Below are 24,470 nucleotides of genomic sequence, written 5' to 3'. Positions count from 1 at the left end.
AGAGCGGGCGCCCCATGAGCAGAGGCTGTGTCCGCACTGCAGCGGCCGTGGGTTCGATTCCAGCCTCGGGCCTTTGCTCCATGTCATCTGCTTTCTCTCCCCCTTTCACACTAATATCTGCCCTATCAAATAAAGACAAAAGCCCAAAAATAACCTTTTAAAATAAATTAAAAAAATAAATAAATAAATTATGTTTTTTAAAAAAAGAACACCTTTAGGGGATGTCTTAAAATTTGGCACAAATGTCCACTTCGACTCAACAATGAACTGGTAAGAATTTGGTGGTCAAAGGTCGCTTTGACCTCACAAAACCTGTTTTTGGTCATAACTCTAGAATCATACACAACCTATGATAACACAAATGTCAAATAAAAACTTCACTGTGACATCTTAATGTTCTTATCTCGGGTGTCCACTTTGACTCTGTGCTGATTGTAGAGATCTGCTGTGTTGCCGGGGGGGGAGCGCACTGAGGCATGAAATCCAGAGGCGGCATAATTGTAGTTGTTTGAGAGAGGAATCACAGGACTCAATAAAGTCACCCAGAGACTTCCTGAAAGATGCTCTTTATTTAAACATGTATGTACAGGTAGTTTCAGCTTATTTTTCTGCATATTTGTTCAATATTTAACATAAGGACCTTCATAAATTCACTACTACTACAGAACGCTAAGTTATCAGAGGGAGGGTAAAGTGACAGAGAGCAACACTTTGCTTGACAGGAGTCACTAATGTCCTAAATACACTCAAACATACACCGTCTATTTGTAGGCATTTACAAGAGAGTTGCATTCATTTTCCTGTTGTGTTTATCATAAAAACGCAAGACTAAATTCAGAGGATGCAAGTTGTTTGTCAGCAATATCTGTAATAACTATGAATGATGTCATACTACCACAGTCAGTAATTCCCGGTGGCTGATGCTGATGATGTTAGTATGGCCAGTGAGGAGGTGAGTCTGGGGAATGAGCAAGCATAGTGGATGGTTGGTTACCAAATGGTTGGTAAAGTACCAGTATGTAGGATTTGGGGGCAGATATTGGCAGAAATGGAAAATAATTATGTTTTCATCAGCGTATAATCACCTGAAAATAAGAATTGTGTCTTTGTTACCTTCTGCTGAGCCGTTTATATCTACATACAAAGGGAACTGTTGACTTCCAGTAACTTGAGTGGGAGTAAAATAATTCAATTGTGTGGTTTGAAAATGTTATCAGACCCAAATTTTTGGGTGCACTCAAATTGATGGTGGCTGATATACAGTAGAGCGCTTGCACAGTTTGTTTGTTGTCTTCTGTTATGGCCTTTTTTTGTTCTATGATAGTGCGCCACCTACTGAACCTCTGCAACTGCAGAGCAGGTTTCACTGTGCGTGTGTTGTACCCCAGCGACGTGGCGTCATTTTTGGCTCTTTTGAACCTTTTTTGGGTCTGCCAGGGTTCCCACGGATCCTTAAATACTCTTGAAAGGCATTCATTTAATTAATCCCATTAATAAAGGCCTAAATTGGTATTAAAATATCTTAAATAAACCTTTCAAAAGTCTTGAACATGCCAAAACATCAGAAGGATTTCTGACTTTTTTTACATGGTATCCTGCAATCTCAATATAAATAAATATATATATATATATATATATATATATATATTTTTTTTTTAATAATTTTCCAAATTTAACATCAGGCAGATCAGGATAGAGGAGCCAATAATGCTCATACACATATTTACTACATCCAGTTAGATAAAAATTAACTAACTTTTTTAAGATACTTAAAAAAACAGATACTTAAATATGTTTATTTTTTCCTAGTACTCCAAAAAGTTTTACATTTTTTTAAGCTTTAGGAGAAGTAGACCATCTAAATTTTAAACTTGACTAAAAAAAGTTTTATGTTGAAGTAAACATTTGAACAAAATTGTCCCTAATAAGTAATTGATGTCAGTTATGTTTTTTTTCCCTTCGGTTTAGGTTCTCATGAAATTGGTCTTCAGTTTTATCTTGAGTAGCAATAAAAAGTCTTTAAAAGCCTTAAATCTAACTCGCTTTAGGCTGTAGGGACCCTGGTTTGCCATGTTAGTTTCTACAGTATGCCAGAACGAGTTTTCATGTTGGCTACTGTTTTTCGTACACGCTTGGGCAAAAGTTTCAGCTGGTTGCAATCTGCAGCCTCACCACCAGATGCCACCAAATCCTTCACACTGGATCTTTAAATCCAGGAGATATCACAGAATCAGAGAGTTTCACTGCTGTTCAAGCCAGCGCATGAAGTCACAAATATTGCTCAGCTCCAGTACAAAAGCATCCCAGACTGCCGCTCGTCTCTAACATTTTATACCAGTCACCCTATGGTTTAATGAGCCGCATGTGTCCAGTGATAAAAAGTGTTGTGGGTCTCCTGAACGTAAAAGAGATTCACTGGTTGATGTTAAAGGGCTGATGTAGAAGAATGAATACCCGCTGCCAAAGATGATGGGGCGATAACTGACGTTTTATTCCTGTCAGACAGAGAACCCAAAAATTTACTCTTCACTTTCTAAACATTGTGCTTGTAGTTCTGTAAATGCCTCCACTGTTTTCAATCATATGATTATAGATTATCATCTTAAAGGAATGTTACATAATGGGCGTATTTTTCAGAGTTTTTTTCCAATTTACTCTACAGTTCCCTTTACTTCATATACATATTTTACAGTTTCTCTAGATAACTGATCAGAAATCGGCTCCCAAACGCTCGGCTGAAAACTTTTTGCTGAAAATTAATGTTAAAATGTGATTCCTGACCATTTTTAAGGGGAAAACACGGCTAACTGTGGTTCTCTGCGTCACAGGAAGTGATGTATGGCGTGTCATGTGATGTAAGTGAGTCGTTTCGGACACGGGGTCATAAAGAGGTCTGTGTCAGTTACATGACGGCACACTGGGTGGCTCCGCAGCAATCCTTGATGATGGCCACCCCTGACTTGGTGATGGACGGTTTGTTGGGAGGCGGCTCCAGGATTTGTCTCTTGGGCTTTGGAGGATCTTGTCGTGCAGCGAGAGAGAAAAAGAGAATCGTGACACTGTGGAAGTGATCAATACTCTCTCTTATTTTTCTTCTTCAGATGTGGTTACTCACTTTGTGTGGCTTTGAGCTTCTTCTCCAGAGGCATCAGCTTCAGTCTGAGGAACTCGGCCATCTCCTTGTCCTCCTCTCGCTCCCTGAGTTAAAGATACATTCACACAGGCAGCTGTTTAATACAATGCAGTCATGTTTTAAGTCCGTGAAGAGCTTTATGTACCCGGGTTTATGCAGTTTATGCCTCTTATTAGGCCTTTTTCACCAAAGACATTTTAACATGTCACAGAAGGAAAAGTAAACGTGTAAATAATAAAATGAAGTGTGGCTGAATTCTACTACTTTAGTTTAGAGCTGCACGATATGCAACAAATATCCAATTGCTATTATTTCAACAGACATTGCGTTTGCAGTTTGAGTCAAGTTTTTAGTGGGAATCGTAATTTTTGCATTTAATTTTCACTGAATTTTCACAGACATTCAAGGTTGCATTGACTGAGGAGTCAATCAAATGTGACTTTTCAGCTGCCAAATTGATGTCTTCCTTTCAGTAAAATTAACATGCAAACTGGAGATTTTATGGCTAGTACCTGGAGAAATTGGAATATTTGAAATATTGTAACAGCAGTCTGTGGATATCTTTGAATGTAATAATGTGTTTGGGCTTAATATTTTACGGGATTTCGATTTACTGGACTATTGTGATTGTATCTTAAAATAGTCTGCATGAATCACATTGCAATTATTATAGCTTTCTTATGATAGGTTGTATGTTTAAACCACTTAAACACAGCAGTTTTTTTTTTTACATATTTATCTAATAAACCATACAGCGGCCCAAGAGCTGGCTTAGCCTCGTTCAAACTTCCAGTGAAAGAATAACTCTGTGTGAAGTGATTAGAATAACCCATAAAAAAAGCATATCTAACAGTCTAACTTTTAAAATGAACTTTTGCAGTTGCTCAGAAATACTTCATCATTTGCTCATCCAGTGTTTTCAAACCAGTCTGTGATTCTACATCATTATCACGCCTATCTGAAAGTTGTCTCTGTGTCACACTCTGTGGGTTATCTGTGGGAGCAGAGCAGGAGGAGGGAGTAGAAAATGATAATGCGGAGCCATGGTCATCAGTCAGCCTCCTACACACACACACACACACACACACACACACACACACACACACACACACACACACACACACACACACACACACACACACACACACACACACACACACACACACACACACACACACACACACACAGAGCAGGCAGTAGTGCGATGATGAAGTGACCCCGTCCTCCGCCTTCAGTCACGCTCACATTACTCTAATGAGTCTCCTTCCCGCTGCTTCTCAAAGCGTCCTCTGTCTATCAAATGAAGCCACAAACTGTGGATGCAGTTCAACCCAACACAGTCTGAGTAAACAAGTCAGCGCCTGCAGATCCCGGATATTAACTGCACCTGTATGTGGGAGCGCTCCGTACCTTAATCTCTCCACCTCGGCATCGTCGACCAGGAAATCCCTCTTCTGCACCAGTTTATGGATCTTAAGGATCAGCTCTTCTTCCCGCTGCCTGTGCTTCTTGTTCTTTTCTTTCTCTGGGGGAAAATGAAAAATGAAAGTCACAGATGAATAAATACTAAACGGATGAGTAGAGGGAGGAGCAGACTGGATTGAAAACATGATACTCTGCTAATTCCTCGTATTAAATATAAATGCAGGTTTTGTACATTTAGTTACTTGCAACCTTGGATGGATTACTGAATGAGCATACTGGGTACAGGCCCAGGGGCCCTAAGTGTCAGGGGTCCCCCTGACCTTCGTCAATAAAAGGTCACTCAAATTAAGACGAAACGGCCAGGAAGAAACAAAAAAAGACCAGAAAGAAATGCAAAGGAACCGCAAAGAGACACAAAATAACTACAAATGCCAGCAAAACAACCAAAAAAAGTACAAATTAACCTCAAAACGATGCTATGTGACCACAAAGAGACACAATACGGTCAAAAACGACACAAAAATACCTCTACACAAAATAACCTAGAGAAGACCCAAAGTAACTGGGAGACACGAAACAATCAAAAAGAGACACAAAATGACACAAACCGATCTTGAAGAAACACAAAATGACTACAAAGAGACACTAAATTACCTCAAAGAGACACAAAATGATCACAAAGACACACAATATGACAAAAAAAGACACAAAATTACCTCAGAGACACATAAAGCAACTACAAAAACAGGTCAAAACATTTCAGACACAAAATGACCAAAAACACACAAAACTATATACATAAATATGTAAATGAATACAAATAATAACTACAAGGAGACACAAAACGAGACACAAAATGACCAAAAATAGACAGAGCTATTTAAAAAAAACACAAAATGACTACAAAGAGATACATAACAACCACAAAGAGACACAAAATGACACAAGATTACTTCAAAGTGACACTAAATTACCTCAAGGAGACACCAAAAAACACAAGGAGACACAAAATGACTACAAAGAGACAAAATGATCAAAAATAGACAGAGCTATTTAAAAAAAACACACAAAATGACTACAAAGAGATACATAACCATGAAGAGACACAAAGAGACACAAGATTACTTCAAAGTGACACTAAATTACCTCAAGGAGACACCAAAAAAACACAAGGAGACACAAAATGACTACAAAGAAACACACAATCACCAAAAACTGTCTTGCTCCCACATAGGAGCGTTGCTGGGGCAGTTGGTCTCATAATCCGCCCATGCATACAACAGACCCGATTAAACTGACCTTACAGCAAAGTCAGCTGGCTCTGAACACTGACGCACATCGCAGACAGACCCTTAAATTCTCCGCTCATGTTTAATTTATAGCAAATAAAGCTCCGACTTAATTATGTAAATGCTAAAGAGCTCTGTTTTTGTTTTTTTTGTTTCATTAGGTGAAGGAATTTGCATTGAGAGATCTATGAGCGCTTTTAGCTTTGTCTCACTTTCCTAACCTTCACACTCCAACGCACAGAAAAAGACACATAAACAAAGTACACACACACACACACACACACACACACACACACACACACACACACACACACACACACATGCGCAGACAGATGCAGAGGCAGGTTGTCTGAATCTGCTGGTATCTAGGCAAAGTGGGGAAAATGGGAAGAAACGACTGCACACATCAGCTCTTTCTGTTGTCTGGAAACAAAGTGGAGCGGTGCGGCTACAGTGTGTATCCCCCCGAGGGCAGAACGATCGGAGGGGCTACGATGTATAAATCTGAGTGTCAGAGGAGCCGGAGAGGACGCACGGTCTGTTTGTCATGTGACTCTCGTTGTGCCGGAGTGATTGTAATAGTTTTCCAGTACCCCCAGCAACTGCATACATTGAGGCCCCAGTGGCTCATGGGAATGTCCGTGAGGGGCAGTTTTGTGTGCAGTTTGTGTGGGCGGTAATCCCAAATGCATAGGGGTGGACAAAATAACAGGAACGCTTCACAGTGTGATGCAATCCAGTGAAAGCTGCAGCCACCATCGAGGGTAATAAGGCCACGACCTCCAGATTCTGTTTCTGCGAATTTGGGAACAAATGATGGATAATTTCTTGGCAGATTCCAGTCATTTTTAATATACATTTAAAAAATAAAAATAAATAAAAGTTTTCGTATTTCGTGAGCATAATTTAATTTCTGACACTTCTGACACTGACAAATCTAATTGAACCAGCAAATTTCCTTCTCCTCCACCGAAACCTGCCAGCTGTGTCACCGCACAGAAAGAAGCATGCATCTTTTTTACTTTTTTAAACTTGATTTGATTATTTTTCATTCAGAAAAAAAGGTGCAGATTACAGGCGACGCCTCCGACTCTGAGCTCCCCTCCCTCTTCTTACTTTCACTCCTTTGGAAAGTACATATACATTGATACGTGCACATTAAATCAGCAAACAGACGAAAACAGTGATATCAAAATAGTCTTTGCATGATAAAACAAAAAAACAACTGTGCAAGACGCGAGTTGGTCAAAACTTATATTTATAGTTTATACTTCCTACTGCTCCTTCTTGAACATGAAAGATGCAGTTTCTTGTAGCTAATTTGAATCTATTTATTGAGTATAGGTTATAATCTATTTTTGTTATTGCCATTTTTATCTTTTTTCTGTGTTCTACATGTTCAAGATGAATATCTATCTTAATGTAAATGTGAATCTTTATTAATGTTGTAGAGTTATTATTATGGTCGTTAATGGACACTGTAATTCTGTTACATACAGCGCTGTATGTAAACATTAATGGCGTACTCTTCGACTGTAGTATGTTAAAAAGAAAGTAGTTCCTATATAAAACTTGTTATTTTGAGTAATTGGGTCATGATTTCTGGAAGGAGATAATGCTGTTTAGTTTTTTTTCTTTTCTATACAAGTCTGTGGGTTTTTTAATGGGTTTTCGGTAAAATGCCTTAAATAAGGTCTGTGTCCGCTTCAAAACACACAAAAGTGTTGTTCATCTGTGAAGATCATCATGCTGAACAAAATGTGTAAGTGAAAATCCCATTCAAAAATCCCAGTTTTTGACAAGCGAACCAGTGTGATGCTTACTTCCTGGTTCGCCTACAAAAATACATCATCCCGTCACCACTCTATTGTCACGACAAAGAGGGAATTTGTCTAAAAAAAAATAAAATTGTAATGTTCAACTCTGTTTCTCATTTCTGACATTAATGAAGTGCTTTTGAGGAGATTTAAAAATGTCAAGATATATATTGTGTATCAAGATATAGCCTAAAAATATTGCATCATAATTTTTAGCTCATATCGCGCAGCCCTAATCTGCATTTTTTATGACCCTAGTTGTAGCGCTGAATCAAATCAACACATCAGAAATCACCACAGATGTAAAGTAATGCCTGTCTAATTCGAAAGGTTTTGAATTTTGTTACATTATCTGGTGTTTCTGTTATTTTGTCCTCTCTGTGTACATTGAATCGTGCAATGTACAGAATCTAGTGGCTAAAAATAGCCCCCTGACTGACACGTCACAGGTTCATTTGCCTAAACAGCTGATGGACATACATGTGCTCTGACACTTTGTGTCCTTGAACGCGACACCAGCCCCTCCTGCCCACACATGCTGTTGCCAGGCTCCCTGCATGCAGAGCTTCATGTATGTTTCAAAGCGTGATGACGTCAGTCAGTCACATCGGCTGCATTCAGACACAACTGTGGGGTTAAAACAATATTTTATTCTTTTACTCTACAGATGCCACACACACACCACAAAACCTCCAGGGAGTAAAAATGAGCGTTCACTGAAATTACTTTGGATGTGTTGCCTGGAAAACCTCCCTGAGCTCATTTTGCCATCACACTGATGATGCATGTGTGTTTGTGTGTATGATTATCTCTCCCTCATAAATCCACCACGTCCCCGAGACTTACGATCAATCCTGCGTAGTTTAGCGTAACGGCTCTTCCTATAAATCACCGTGACGCCTGCTGAGGATACGGGACTCTTACGAGCTGCAAACAGAAGCACTTTCTGCCCAAAGCTCTATTTTTGGTCGAGTCCAAACAGGGAGCGTGGACAGTTTTGCACACAGAGGATCAATTCTGAGAGGTTTCTTTTCTGAAATGCTTACAGATGGTTTTCTTCAGGAGAAAGGTGTGTGTGTGTGTGTGTGTGTGTGTGTGTGTGTGTGTGTGTGTGTGTGTGTGTGTGTGTGTGTGTGTGTGTGTGTGTGTGTGTGTGTGTGTGTGTTTAAACTGTACCTGGTACTGCAACAATCTGTCTCAGCTCCTGCTTTAAACTCATGATGTCTTTGCAGAGCTGAATGTCATCCATCCTGAAAGAAAAAAAGGACAGAAATCAGTGAATCACTGGCCTCCATCAGAATAAAGACAACAGATGTTATTAGTTGCTTCCACTTCCACTTTAGATGATTTTATCTGATAGGAATGATGTTGGACAGAGGCGTGTTGTGAAGTGAATCATGGAGGGAAAACGGACATAGCTGCAAAATCTGTGCGAAGGATCTACAGAGTGAAACATGTGAGGCATGTCTTGATCAAGAGAAAAATTTGGACAAATTCCAGAAGCAGAGAAATACATATTTTAACTAGAATGTCTCAATAAGGGCTCGGGAAAAATATTATTTTATTGTTATCTATCAACCCTGTCATTTCCAGGCTTTCACACAAACCGACTGTTCGACCTCTCACACATCAGTAGCTCTGTTCCTTATGAACAAAACAAGACTTCACAAGTTGGTTGTGACCCCTCCTCTTATGTTTCCATGGTGATCAAAGTAACGTGCATATTAGAGGTTGTTTGCGTCCCATTTTCCTTAAAACTGTCGTTGGTTTGCTTGGCTCCAGACCTTGGAATCCACCCACTCCAATGGGTTGACTGGTTCTGGTCTGGCATTGTGACATTAAAAACAGTTTCTCGATTAAAACAAAAAACAAATGAACGACGTGGGGGGACTCCAATGTGAACCAACATTCTGTTACTGCATTTCGTATTTCCCACCTGTAATGTTTTCAGAAACATATTTTAGTGCACTGTTTAACTTTAAAATGAGAAACAGTCAGTGGGCGAGGGGCTTGGTTCATCACCATCTGAACACAAATTTTCTCATTTTACAGCTAAACGGTGCACTAAAATATGTTTCTGAAAACATTTGAAGGGAGAAATAGGCGATGCAGTGACAGCTGCGTTAGAGACGGCAAAAGAGTCGGCAGAGGAATATGATATTTTTTTAGAGATTATAGCAGTCATTTAGTACTGTGTGAATAGTGACAGTTTCAGCAGATATGAAAAAAGTTATTTTTATAAGAGTTGCCAAATATAGCTTTAAGGACAGAACGTCTCTTCTGGACTCCTTCAAAAGTGACATGAAGAGAAAAACATTGAAAAAAAGGATGCAAAGAATACAAAACATATGTACAAATAATGCCTTTTTTCATTTTTCTGTGGAACTTATTGAAGTGCTAGTGTTTCCTTTTTCAGTGCAATTTTTTTTTTGATTTTTGATGCCAAAACACACTGCCAGCTCCAGCTAGTAAAATGCAACCAATGCAATGGTAACGTTTAGTAACGTTTTCAGTGGCACATTTTCTTTAAGTTCCCAGAACGTTCTTCTTAGAGTTCTCTTCTCTTTTCTTTTTTTTTGTTAACATATCACATTACATTTTCCTAAAAAATGGTCTGTAATCTCAGACCTCAATAACATGTTCTGAATGTTGCTTTGAAAATGTTTTTTCTTTGTTTTTCGTGTAACATTTTGGGAACATTTTCAAAACATCCCCAGAATGGTGCAGTTATAACATTACATCTCAGTCAGCATTAAACCTTATGGGGACATTATTTGAAAAGATAAACATCCCTAAAATGTTCTTTAAACATTAGATTAAAATGTTTTCTTCAAAACATTATTGCAGCTTGTAGGTAACATTAGCCAATGTTGTGGGAACGTCCCCTGTTAGCTGGGAGTGCTGTAGCTCCATAACACATGGCATGTTTAATAAATCTGCTTAATAAATCACTGAAATGATTATTAAGCTATTTCGTTGACTGAATAATTGATTAGTCAACAAATCATGTCAGCTTTAATCCCAGCTGCTGTACAGTAAAATCCAGTCATTAAGACGTCCCAGCCTCAGGCCCTGATATGTCACACATCAGTGGAGTGTGTGCGGATGGAAAACATGTAACATAAATCAATCCTGGAGCCCCCTGCAGCCCTGAAGTCTCACCCTCAGGGCCTCAACATTTCCCCCTCTTCCTCCCTAAATCCCCGCCTCTCTCACTCTCCGTCTGCAGAGCTGTGACAGCTACCACAGGTTTAATTCTGTCTGTGATAGATCAGGCCGATGACTCATCCGCAGCCTCCCCCTCCTCCTCCTTCTGCTCCCTGTTGCTCCGCTTCACACCTCCCTCCTCTTCCTCTCTCCCCTTTGACCCCTCCCTTCAGCTCATGTCTCCTCCTCTCGCTCTGTTTTTCTCCCTCTTTCTGCCTCGTGTTTCACTCTCTCTCTGCTGTCTGTGGATTCCAGCAGCTTCTGCACTCTGATGCTCCATCTGCTACCGTGTGCATGTGTGCATGTGTGTGTGTTTATGAGGCGTCTTGAGCCACACGAAGCCTGACAACAGAGACGTAAGCAATAAGCACTGTGGCGGCCTAATGAAGCCTTTCAAGTGGGCGTGTGAATTAACATTATCAACTGAGTGAGCTCTGTGAGATGTGTATCGACACCTCAACCATCGCGCCGCACATGTTAGAGGACTAATGACCCGCAAAAAACACTGCTCTGTCACAGTGCAGAGACAACGAGATGCAGTGGCAACACATAAAAATAAACAGAGGCGCATATTGCACTAATTCACTTTTATAAAGGTGCAACATTAGAGACACGTCATAATAATGTCATGCAGTTTTTCCTGGTTCATTTGAAGCGGGTTTTTAAAAAGAAAAAAAAATCTCTGCTTCATGTTATATCAAAAACAAGATATGGTGGCAAAACAAGAACTCTTTTCAGCTCAACAACAAAATTGCATTTTTTGATTTATCATATTTAGTCACAGTGTGTATCAATATGTTGCAATAGAGTGAAAGTTAGAGAAATTAAATTGAGAAACTGTGCAGGGATGTCTAATCCTGAAAATTAAATAACCAGGGAAAAAAATGTCATCTCATTTGATTGATGCAAAAACCATCCTGATCAATGATTTACAAGATTGTCTATGATGCTTGTATACAACTAAAGATACTTAATCAAAATTAAATATGAAATATACATTATTAATACATTAATATGATCTCATGGTCGTACCCTGCATGGACTGTGATTCTGTATAAAAGCTGCAGTAATTAGTTGAATTAGTTGCTCAACATAAAAGAAACAAGCTGTAAATGATTAATTGTCATTTTTTCAAGCAAAAATCCCTAATATTAATGGTTTCAGTTGCTTATGTTGGAATTTGCTGCTGTGACTTTTTTCATGCCTGATTAAACTGAATATTATCTGCCTTTTTTACAATGCACATCATTTAAAAGGGAGAGTTCAGATTTTGTGAAGTGGGGTTGTACGGGATTTTTATCCAAAGTCGGTATATAACAAATAAACAGCCCACAGACTGAAGAAGCAGGCTGGAGTCTGACAGGCACAAAGCAATACTGTTGTGGAGGGGGGCAGCAGGAAAACATATTTTGGCCTCTAAAAAATCAATACAATTTGAAGTGTATGCCATATTTAGTGTATATATACCACTTTACTTTTCTGTCAGACAGCCGGCTCCGACTGGCAACCCATTAACGGCTCCAGTTTTCCATCCATGCTCTCCTTAAAGCCACCAGACTCCACTGACAAAACAGCAGCCCCTCAAAGACTGTCAGTGCAAGGCGGGAATATCGCGCTGTTAAGCCGCCTCGTCATTCTGTATGAAAGGTTAAATTGCAGAAAAGGGGGACAGAGTTGTCTCGCCTTTAAACCAGCAGTGGCAGTAGTGACAGCAGGGACCCCACACGGACCTTGATGCAGTCATCAAGGTCCGTGTGGGACAGCCGGCAGGTGGGGACTACGGGCGGCACGGGTGTGATGTTTTGATGGCCTCTTGTTTCCGTTATGCCGTCATACTATTTAAAATCACACACTAGAGTAACATCATGACGTCGTTGTGTGCAAGATTGCAAAGGAATCATAAAGAAGGGACTTCAGAGCAGCCCTCTAATGCCATCTCTGTGTAAAAATTTGGTTAAAAAGTTACAAAAGATTATGTGGAAATAAGTAAGATAAAAAGTCAAATCAAACAAAAAAATGACCCAAAAAAGGTATAAAAACGGAAAAAATACTTTTTTTTCCTGTAACATAATTATATAAAAAAATTATTTTAATTATAAATATTGTTTTCTGGACATTTTTCCTTTTTTTTTGATAATTTTATAAAATCATCCCCTCATTTAAAAAAAAAGTTTTAGGCAAATTTTTGTTTGTTTTTATGTAAACTTTTACTATGGATAAATGGATGTTTGTTTTTGTCACCATTTGCTAATTTCTTGAAATTTGTATGACATTTCTTGCCATGTTGGTCATTGCCTTTCACCCATGTTTTTGAGCCCAACTCAGGGTTCAGATAGCTTGTGACAGGCATTTGAACGCAGCACAAGAAAACTGATGTCAGTCCAGGGTTAAAGGTCAAAGGGTTAATGACAGGACCTTGAGACACCAGATTGTTACTTTTCAAAATGCACCTCTTCAGTACTTTCTCAGTATTTGATCAGTTTATCAGCATCCATATTGTGATGCCTCACAGAGAGCGCAGACACAACACTCCCTGATAAATGCAGCGAGCGTTTAGACAGAGGGGAAATACAGGAGGTCATCCCAAACACTGATCCATCATACTAAAAGCTGATGTTGATGAAGAACCACTGAGTTCATCATGGTGACTCATCCAGCTGTTATCGGCATGTCGGTCTTTCTGCATAATCAATGGACAAATGCTGCCTCCCTCAGAATCGAACAGACTTAAAACAGACTTGTGTCACAAGGAGAGAACACTTGAGTGTTTTTGCAGTGTGTCTTGAGAGGGCAGACACAGAAAACCTCATCATCCACTCAAGGACAGCCGTAGGAGTTGCTTTTACTTTGTATTGATTCAGTCTTTGTCAGACTCTGTTACATTCTCTGTTACAGAAGCACAAGAAAATTGACAGTTCAGCAACTCACATGAAGCGCAGCTCGGACTCTCGGCGTACCAGGACTTCTCGCAGGCGCTGGATGCGAGCCATTTCCACCTCGATCTCCTCTGGAGCCATGGTGCTCTCCGCCATGGACACATCTGAATGACCTGACAGAGGGAGGGACGGAGGGGATGAAAACATAGGAGACTTTAAAGGCAGGGGAGGACAGGAGAAATAAACGTCTTATCATCCTGGTAGTGATGCTGTTTTTCTCCATAAAGACAGCTCTGCTTTAGACACAGGGACGGGCAATGCGGAGAAAATCATATATTACAATATTTTTGACCAAATACCTCGAAATAGATATTGCGACAATATTGTAGAGTTGACTATTGGTGCATTTCTTTCTTTTTTTTTTAAATTTGGTTACAAAAATACAGTTACAAAAACTTTACTTCAAGTCTGTTCTGGTGATAGGTCACAATAAAATCAAGAACTTAAAGGTAATAAATAAAAGTAATAGCCAGAGGACTAGTTAGCAGGTAAACAAGCGGAAGTACACAAGGATAGATTCATTTTAAAAAGTATATTAATAAAATAAACAAAAAATAAGAAGAAAAAAGAAAAAAAGGAGAGTGAAAGCATCATGGTTGAAGTCCATTTCTATTAGATTCCTAATAAAGACAGCCGTCTCTATTATGTGAAAGAATATTTTAAATTGAAAAGAGTTTTAAATTCAGAGAATAAGTTAGTTAAATAAAATAACATAGGAAAAGTGAAAAAAACATTTTTTAAATTGATTATAGGTGCATTTCAACCCGTTTTTGTCCGACATCTTCAATTCCTCCGACACTCATGTCTCTGACGCATCCTTCACTGTCTGTATGTGACACCGCTGTCTCACATTAGATTTGAGTCATCAAATGTGTGATGGTTACGCTTAAGCAACAAAATTACTTCGCTAGATTTACAGAAAAACACCAAGTTTTGTTTTGAAGTGGCATAACTTTACACGAGTGACATTTGACAGACGGAGCCAGTTTTTTGGTTCCATACGAGACACAAACGCTTCTCTCCTGCGTTGAAATGTATGTTTGTTTTACCCATTCACCTCCTCTCACTTCCACCCAACGAGGAGTTTCTTGTTCCTTTTCAGGGCTGTCCTGCATATGAGCTTCATAGTTTTGTCGATATTTACCAGTGAATATTTGAAGTTTAACGGGACCTGGGTGAGGCAGGAGGAGTAGTTATCGATCATATTCATAAACACTAATCAGCACCTGCACCTGAGCTGACTTTAGTCAGACTTACCTGGAAGTGAGAACGAGCTTTCGCAAAAATATTAACGTTTTTGGCAGCCTAAATAATCATCAGTAATGTTATTATAATGACTCAGTGGGTAAAGGGAAATAAAAGAACAAGTAGAACTGTGTTAAATTCAGAAAATTACATCACTTTACTGTAATGCAGCCTTTAAAAACACAGAAGACAACACTCATGGTATTACAAAATCTAGTTTGATATCTCAATTTACATCCCAGTATGGCCTAAATCTGTTATTACGCACTTTTCTTCACCTTGGACAGTGCTTCAGAGTTTGAAGCTTATTTTCTGGAAAAAAAACCCTCCCAAATTACAGTTAAATTAAATGTTAATCATAACTGTGTTTTCCTTCATTTTCATGTGACGAATGCACCCACGAGTTCGTCCTAATTTCTGTTTTTCAGTCCTTAAAAAACTTTCTCACAGTGTCAGCGTCTTGGCAGACACATTTCTCACCTCGTCTCACTGTGACGTGTCATCGCACATCAGCCAAAAACATGATATTTGGAGAGAAAGCAGCATGTGTGATCGAGAGCCGTGATTTGCGTCTTAAAGTCACAGCAGCATCTCGGGCACAAATCACTGCTGTCAATCACTGACGATGTGAAAATATGTGTGACGTGAGGAAAAGCAGGATTTAAGTGTGTGATACAGGCATTTCGAGATCACTCTCTGAGAAGCAGATGGTTTTTAAGGAAGATGAAAAACCTTCATACTGACATGGATCAATGAGCAGCTGTGGCCTCTCGCTGATTGGGTTATTCCTCCCTGAACTGGACCAGTGACCTCACACTCTCCAACACTTACAAGACCGACCAAACACTTATTGCACTGATCAATGCATTGACCGCTGCAAATGCTGCTGCTCCTGCAACAAACCTCACCGGCACCTTAAAACATACATGAGCAACAGTATCGATCTCGATTTATTGATACAAAGAGTAGAACTGAGGGTGTTTGTTGTGTATTTGTCGTGGTTTCCTCCTCTTTAGCATCGGGGTCATCAAGCCACCCTCCAACCAATATCCCCATCTGTTTCTATTGCAAATAATTAACCCTTTGAAACCTGAGCAAATGATTGACTGATTGATTGCTTTTGGAAACATTGGAAGAGGGAACAAACAACTTAACAAGACATGGCCCAAAAATTAGCTCAAAAAAAAGAAAGATCTGACAATAAATAAAATAGAAAGTCAAAAACAAACAAGAAAATTACCCATACATATTCATTTATTTTTTCTGTAACATAATTTTTTTTAAATATAATTATAAATATATTTTTCTGAACATTGTTCCTTTTTTGGGTCATTTTCTAGTAATAACCCCTCTATTTTAAAATGATATGATTTGGTCACATTTTATTAATTTCTCGCAATTTGTGGGACATTTCTTGCCAAGTTGGTTATTGTTTGTTCTTTGCTTTTTTTGTTACTGTTTTAGCCTGTTGCATCTGCTGTTTTGCATATCAAGTTAAATAACAAAAAATCTTCATGATATGAAACAAAATATTGACAGCTTATTTGCATATTTATAATAGTAGCCTACTGCAAGTTTTCCTTTTTTTTTAAAACATGAAATGTTATTGTATACAATAAAATAATGATCTATGATTTTCTGTCATGGAGTATATCACTTCACTGTTACAAGAGAAGAAAGCAGACTCACTGCTAAGTTGCAGTGTCTTATTTTGATTGGCAGACTTTGTTCATTTTTTGTCTCAATTATTGTCATTATGATTAGTTAAATGAACAGGCCAACACAGACAGTGTCTTCGTCTATGCTGATAAACAGCACAACATTAAAGGGCCTTTTAACTCCTCATGTATCACTTCGCTTTACAGCTGTTTTAAACAGTTAATTAGGGTACGGAAGCGGATTAGGGCCATTTATGATGGAGAAAATAATTTTGGGCAAATTGAGATTTAAGTCGTAATGACAAGAATAAAGTTGAAATTTCGAGAATATAGTTGAAATTTCGAGAAAAAAGTCGAAATTTCAAGAAAAAGTCAAAATTTCGATAATAAAGGCGAAATACAATTTGGAGATTAAAGTCGAAATTTCGACAAAAAAAAGTCGAAATGTCGAGAATAAAGTCGTAATATAATTTCGAGATTAAAGACGAAATTTCGAGAATAAAGTCGAAAGGAGAGCAGAGAGCCGCGCCGACCTCTGTGAACTCACCCGGCGAGGGCTGCTCGTGGCCGGGTGATGAACTTCCAACGTTTTTCCCTCCTCCTCACCACCACCAGGGCTGAAGGGCCTGCCACCAGGCCAGGCCGGGGTCAGGCTTACCCTGACCCCGGCCTGGCCTCAGGGACTCCTGCCTCGATCCCAGGCCACCCTAGGGGTCTCATCTCACCCCCAGAGCCAGCCGTGGCTACCTTAAGAGAGTCAAAGTTACTCCCGCACTTTACCCGCGACTGCATTGAGGGACCCTTGCCCGCCCTGTGTACCCCCCCAGCCGGGCCAGGTCACCCCGGGCCGGGCCTCCGGGACCCCCGCCTCAATCCCACCACGCCCTGGGTGTCTCACCTTCCACCACTCTGTGGTGGCTGGTGGTAGTTTAGAGAAAAAAGTCGAAAGTCGGCTCCCTAGGATGAATTTCCATCCTAGGGAGCCGACTTTCGACTTTTTTCTCGAAATTTTGACTTTAATTTCGAAATTATATTACAACTTTATTCTCGACATTTCGACTTTTTTCTCTAAATTTTGACTTTTTTTCTCAAAATCTCAACTTTATTCTCGTCATTTCGATTTTAATCTAGATTTGCCCAAAATTATTGTCTCCATCATAAATGGCCCTAATCCGCTTCCGTAATTAGACCTACGTTAGAGGTCGGGATGCTTCCGCTCTTTTCAGGCAGGACTCATCCTGCATGTGTGGGAGTTTTGGTTAAAGAAAGTAAAAGGTAGCTGCTGTTGGAGCTGTCACACCGTCTTCCGTCCCGTTTATTGTTTTATTAGTTATCCAGTTAGGCGGCAGGACGCTCGGTTACACGGTTACTGCGGTGTTTTTCTGTGTGGAGCCGTTAGCCGCGCTGTTGTTTTTAGCTTAGCTGCCTCAGTATAGCTAGCTAGTTAGCTAGCTAGCTTCGCGGTGCTTTAAGACTGTAAGACTGTGCGCAACTACGTTTACAAAAATGTGGTGCGGAGACGAGGACTCTTTTAAACCCGACACGGATGTTTGGCGGACTCTCGCCCGGCAGGGACTCTTAAGTCGACCTGGAGGCGGCGGAGACTGCAGCTCTGAGCCGGTAAGTATTCCTCCTACTCGCCTCGTTAATCAACGGAGACACGCAACTTATTTAATCGGAAATACACAGATAATTGTTCAGGATACTACGAAGCCGCCCATAACATGTAGCCCCAATTAACACAAAATAACACCCTAGTTAGCAGGAAAACGTTTTGTGTTGCTCGGTAACAGCTGTCACTTCCAGCGGATACGGAACTATTTGCGTCGGCGGAGCCAAAAGAAATAATTAGATTAACAAACAAATCACAATCTGTTATCGCCTGTTATTTTTAATTGATAAATGCTGCTTGTTGAATTGTTGTATAAAAACAATATCACACTGGAGGTCGTGCTGTAGGACTGCATATCATCATGGCTGTTATTATCTACCACCGAATCACAGCACGACCTCCAGTGTGATATTAAACATTTGTTATCTGTTATCTTTTATTTTTCTTCAGTCGTGTTTAGTGTTAAGTTTTATTTTGTTACTCGCATCTGTTGTTTCAGATCACTTCCTGTTCTTGTGTTTTCCCACCACTTTTGCCCCGCCCTGATTAGGTTCACCTGTACCTCAGTAGTCTCTACAATCAACTCACCTGTTCTCACTTTCCAGTCATTGTCTCCCTTCTTATACCTGTCCAGTTTCTTTGTTCTTTGGCATTTCATATTTAGTTATGATTTGGAGTTGTGTCGCAGACTTTCACCTGCCTGATTTTGGATCTGTAGCTTTTTGAAATGAATCTTTTAATTCATCCAGCCACTTCTTTTGTTGTGTGCATTTGGGTCCAAGCCTGCTGCTTACACTCAGACAATGACACTGTTGGCTGGTTAGACACTGCAATAATCAATGTCTCCCTGTTTATGAGAATTTGCTTCGGCAGCAGAAGTGAATGTTTTATTTGTCCTGTGAACAAGAGGCTTATATTTGCCAGTGTTAATTTTGCTTATGTGTTACCATATCCTACACTATAACAAACTGCTGTGAAAATGTGGCAAAATTCTTACAGTAATGTACAGGTTTTTGAAAAAAATGCAGTAAACCACTGTAAATCTTTATGTTTTTTGGTGCCATTATTAAACTATAAATCTGTTGTAACTGTAATAAATTTAACGGTAGTGTGATATTGAAGCAATTTACAGTATTGACACTGTAAAATGACAGTAGAATATTTATATGAACATTTACTACAGTGAAATTTCCTGTAAAAATGCAGCCAATTCTAACAGTAATTTTTTTTTAACAATTCTTCCAAAAAAACAGCAAAACACCATAAATCTTGATGCTTTTTTGAGCCAATATTACACTGTTAACCTCACATTATACTGTACAATACCTTAAGAAATTCACCAGTTGTATACTGTTGAAGTTATTTAGGATAGTGACTCTTTAAAATAACAGTACGATGGTGGCGACTACAGCTGCCAGTATTTTACCGTAATTTTTACGGGAAAATTTGTTACAGTGTATGTCCTCTGTAGCTTTGAAATAAGCTTTGTCAAGTTTGAGAAAATAACTCTGACGATGTCATATAGTGACTTCATCGTGATTAACACACTTCGAACTTTAAGCAGAGAACCATGTTAGAATCGGGGGGGCGAAAGTGTGAAAGACTGTGTTCAAATGGGGGTCATATTTACAAAAAGAGTCCAAAATAACGCCACCCTCTTGTGGTATTCACAAGTGGAAATTTCTGAGAGTTCACAACTTTTTGTACACAACTTTCCATGTCGTAAATACAAGTATACAAGTTTGATTTAACCAGCCAGGGAGAGAGAGAGAGTCTAATTAAAGATAAATTGAATAATAGTAAATTTAAGATTTTGGTTTGCAGCCCATACCAGAGGCTGAATTAGGATATCTCAGCCTCTGCTGCTTAAATTTTGACCTGTTTTTTTTTAAGGTTCCTATTATGGAGATGTAACCCACGACTACTGGAAAAGTATTATGCAATACTACAGTACAAAAATATACCACCACTCAAGTGTCAAACTTCACCCGGTATCTCTGCAGGCTTGATTTATTGACAGTTATCTTTCGCTTTGAAAGATGAAAAACAGGAATATTTCACAGAGATAGCAAATGCACTGCAGTGAGACTGGATGCTGAACATGCAGTTGACACTGATACTTGATGTCAGTGTCCTGTAAAATCCTTTTTCCCCCATTATTGATTTATATGCTTTTGCTGTTCTTGTTTACTCAGTTAGCCTAAATGTTTGGTCCATAATATGTCAGAAAATAAGGAAAAATGACATTTTTTCCCAGAGTACAAGGGTCCTGTCTTTAAATGTTGTTTCATTTCACCAACTGTACAAAACCCAAAAATATTAAGTTTATAATCAACAAAGGCTCAAAAAAGGCAGATATTTACATTTCAGAGGCTGGAACCAGAGATTATTTTTTAGCCATTTTTGCATCTTTTGTTATTATCATTATTATTCATGAGTCCATGGACGTCTGTGTAGATATTAATCCTCCTAAAGTGATCTCCTCCTAACACGACTTCACTGTAAGAAGAATAAATCCCCAGTTCACAAGCTAAATAAATACAAACCCAAATAAACAAACTATTTGCATCTTTAATCCAGGGCTGTCAAATGTGACGCATGACATTCATCCACGGTGTGTCATAACAACATCAGAGGCTTGGATCAGCTCGTCGTCGTCCTGCAGCAATATGAACTGCAGTCTGCGTTTGTGATACTTTTCATGAGGACGGAGCTGACTCACCACAGCAGACAGAAGTCTGCACAGGAGGGCCCGGTTTGTTTGTGCCTCGCTGATGTTGAATCATCACCCGACGTGTCTGCTGACAAAAGACTCTGACGCTAAAATCAAACTTTGTATCATAAATCTGCAGCGGGATACAAAACCCAGCACGAGATGAAGTTGTTTCTCTCTTTATCTCCCCCTTTTTTCTGCATCTTGTTTTTCTTTGCACGCTCCCGCCATGTGTAAACCATCAATACGACCAAGCTGCATTAAGTCCAGAGTGGTGGCAAAGTGCCAGCTCAATAATGTCTTAACAGGTCCATCTCATTTGAACAAGCCGCTCACACATACTCAGCATAAAAGACATCACAAGGTACAAGCAGCTTCAAAGCTTCCTAATTAAAAGCAGCTTGTCCACCAGGGACAGCTGAGGTTATCTCTAAAGTTTCGGCCAACAGGAGCAGCTCGTCTCCTCATGTGAACCTCACACACATCATTAATCAGCTCCGTTTCATTAAAACAAACTGGATCATCAGCGTACATCAGGATTATGGTTTAATGAGGAATAAAGAGCCTGGATCGTGGCGGTGCAGCGGCCACATGGGGTTCAACCACAGGGAGAAGTCAGCATCAGTGTGACATCAAACGCAGACGTCACTGACACATCCTGCAGTCTCACTGTACACACTGCTGCCTCTGGACCCACTCCTCGAAACACAGAAGCACGAAACAGAAAACGCATAAAAGAGGAGAGAAGCCTGGGGAGGAGGTGCGCTCTGCTTTACCTCTGTCTTGTTTTCCGACTGTATTTGTGTTTAGACAGAGAGAGCGAGAGAGAGCAGTGGCTGGTTCTGTGTCTAAAAATATCCACTGCATTTTTTTTCTTCTTCTCTGACTTCATCTGGAAGTTTCTTCACACCCTTCTCTACTGTGATTTGTTATCGTCAGTGGAACCAACCAGGAGGGACGTTATCACTTCTTTGCTTATGCTGTCAGCACATGCGTCATCCATCATCGCCCGTCATCACTGGGGATTTGATAACATGAAAAAATAATAGAAACAGCTCTGCAGCCGATAATGTTTATTTTTGTCAGAACTGTGTATGTTCAGCTTCATGGTCACTTTTTAGGCTGTTTATTTATAGCGGACTAAACAGGTCGATTGACAGAAAATCAATTTGCAACTATTGTCATGCATCAAGCAAAATGCAAAACATCTGATTCCAGCTTCTCTCAAATAGCAATTTGCTTCTTTTCTCAGGTTTATATCAGTGTAAACTGAATATCTTTTTGTTTGTGGGTTGAAAAAACTAGCTACCAATTTAAAGACATCACATTAAGCTTTGTCATATTGTAACTGGTATTTTTGAAAATACTATTTCCGATGTTTTAAAGACCATATGATGACTCAGTTAACGCAGAAAATAATGATTTAATATCATCCCTGAATGGAAAAATACAATAAAATATGAAAGAAAATAAAATGGAGGCAGGACAAAATAAACTGTGTTGCTTTATAGTCTTTTTTAGGCTGTAGTCTGTGGTGATGTAATATTGCATCAGCATAAATTATTATGATTGTGCAGAAACTTATTTTAGTGCTCAGCCCCTGTATAATTTAATCCTGTGAAAACTGAGCAAATTGGTTTGATTTCTTTAAAAAACATGCAAGCAAATAAAGAAGTTATGACCCCAAATTAGCAAAAATAAATACATTTTAAAAAAGTAAAACTAAATAAAATAGTAATAATAATAATAATAATAATGTAATTAAAATCAAAAGCTGTGGTCATTTCCTTGTTGTCTTTTCCCTAAGTTCTTGCAATTTGTGGGATCCTTCTGGCTGCTTTGTTTATTGCCTTTTCTCCCATGTTTTCAAAATAAATCCAAATTTTTCTTTGGTTTTTAGGGGTTTAAATGCATGTGAAGGTGTCTGAACGCAGCACAAGAAAACTGATGGTGATCCAGGTTTCAAAGGGTTAAAATCCCTAAAAGTGAAGAATATATTTCATGGAATTTTGAAATTCTTTCTCTCAATTTGCCACAAATATTCCTCTAAATGTGAAATCCAGATAGGCTGTATTGATCGGAGCAGAGGGTCAGGGTATTGACTGCTGTCGCTTCTTTCTGCATTAGACTGAATCAGATGTGCACAAGTTTCAAAATGCGCCGGGCTCACTGTGTCTGTGATGTTCCCATTTTGGCACAAATTCATTCACAAACAGCGCAATACCCACAGTGTGCATGCAGGGGAATTAATAGGCCCTTTCGCACCGAGGCAGCGCTATTGATAGCTACGTCCCAAACCTTTGTGAGTCACATATTAACCATTTCAGCGCTGCTGCTGACTGTGTTTCCACAGAGTGACACACACGCTGAAAATCCGAGCGGTGGACTTAATATTTACGTGCACCAGGCGGTCAAATAGCACCATATTTAACACATGACGCTCACCTTTGTCCGTTGTCCATGCCGTCTCCGACACGGCGCCGTAGCTCCTCAGCGCGCGCTCGGTGTCCGAAATAGATTTCTTCAGTTCCATGTCGCTGGAGTGCCCGCGCGCCAAAACCAGGATGAGTCTCTCAGCTAAATCTACCGGCTCCTGTTTGTGTGTGTGCGCGTCCTGCCAAATAACTCACCCGGTGACAAGGCTCCAGCGACCCGAGACGTTGAGCATCTTTATTCAAGCTTTCAAGTCCCTGTGTGGATGGAGGAGAGGATGCAGGGCGCATGCGCAGTGCAAGGCAGGGATGTGAAGGCTTGGGAGACACCCACTGGCAACCAGATAACGTTAAAAATAAAACAATAGACATACAGTAACACTGAAGGATTTGTCCTCGGCTTGCTCAGGTATTTGTTTTTAGTATGCCAGATCTCTGTTTGCATTCCAGGTACACTGTTAAAACTGTCTAGTTGATTTTACTTTTTTCTTTTAAACCCTAGGTAACGGATTGCCTTTGAAAATGTGAGTATATTTTAACAGTGGTGGAAGTAGTATGCAGTGCCTTTAATGAAGTAAAAATACTAATACCACACTGTGAAGATACTCTGTTGCCTAAAAGTCCTGCATAAAAAAATATCACTTAGGTAGAAGTAAGTATAATCCCAAAAATGAACTTTAAGTAGAAGTACCCAATGCAGAAGAATAAGAAAAAAACACACAATACTCCCCAAATCAAATTTATGATAAATAAGTAATAAAAAGTAAGATAAATAAGTAAGTAAATATAGGAAAGCTTAAATGTATTTCACAAATAGCTGGCAATTAATTTTCTGTCAGTTAAAGAATTGATTGAATCAACTAATAACTTCAGATATACTTATTTATAGGGTAATTTAATTATTAAATTAAAAAATGAATCAATTTATCAACTCTTCCTATGTTTTTAAGCAAAAATCAGAATTTGTAAATTGGCGAATAACTTAAGCTGTCACAGAAATGTA

General features: G+C 39.3%; 1 protein-coding gene across 1 annotated transcript; it reads right to left on the bottom strand.

The window, feature by feature from the left end:
- Positions 1-523: 523 nt before the first annotated feature.
- On the bottom strand, positions 524-23,757 carry bmerb1 (bMERB domain containing 1). The gene is made up of 6 exons (XM_042485949.2): positions 23,481-23,757; positions 13,800-13,920; positions 8,841-8,914; positions 4,544-4,658; positions 3,116-3,198; positions 524-3,021 (listed from the first exon to the last, which is right to left on the bottom strand). Exons 1-6 carry the CDS (start codon positions 23,566-23,568, stop codon positions 2,903-2,905), a joined length of 600 nt encoding a protein of 199 aa, XP_042341883.1. The 5' UTR covers positions 23,569-23,757; the 3' UTR covers positions 524-2,902.
- Between the last annotated feature and the right edge of the window lie 713 nt (positions 23,758-24,470).

This window comes from Plectropomus leopardus, chromosome 3 (genome assembly GCF_026936395.1).
Source record: "Plectropomus leopardus strain MGB_pleo_1.0 chromosome 3, ASM2693639v1, whole genome shotgun sequence".
NCBI lineage: Eukaryota > Metazoa > Chordata > Actinopteri > Perciformes > Serranidae > Plectropomus > Plectropomus leopardus.
The sequence above is the reverse complement of the archived record's forward strand: the minus strand, read 5'-3'. Positions and strand labels throughout refer to the sequence as shown.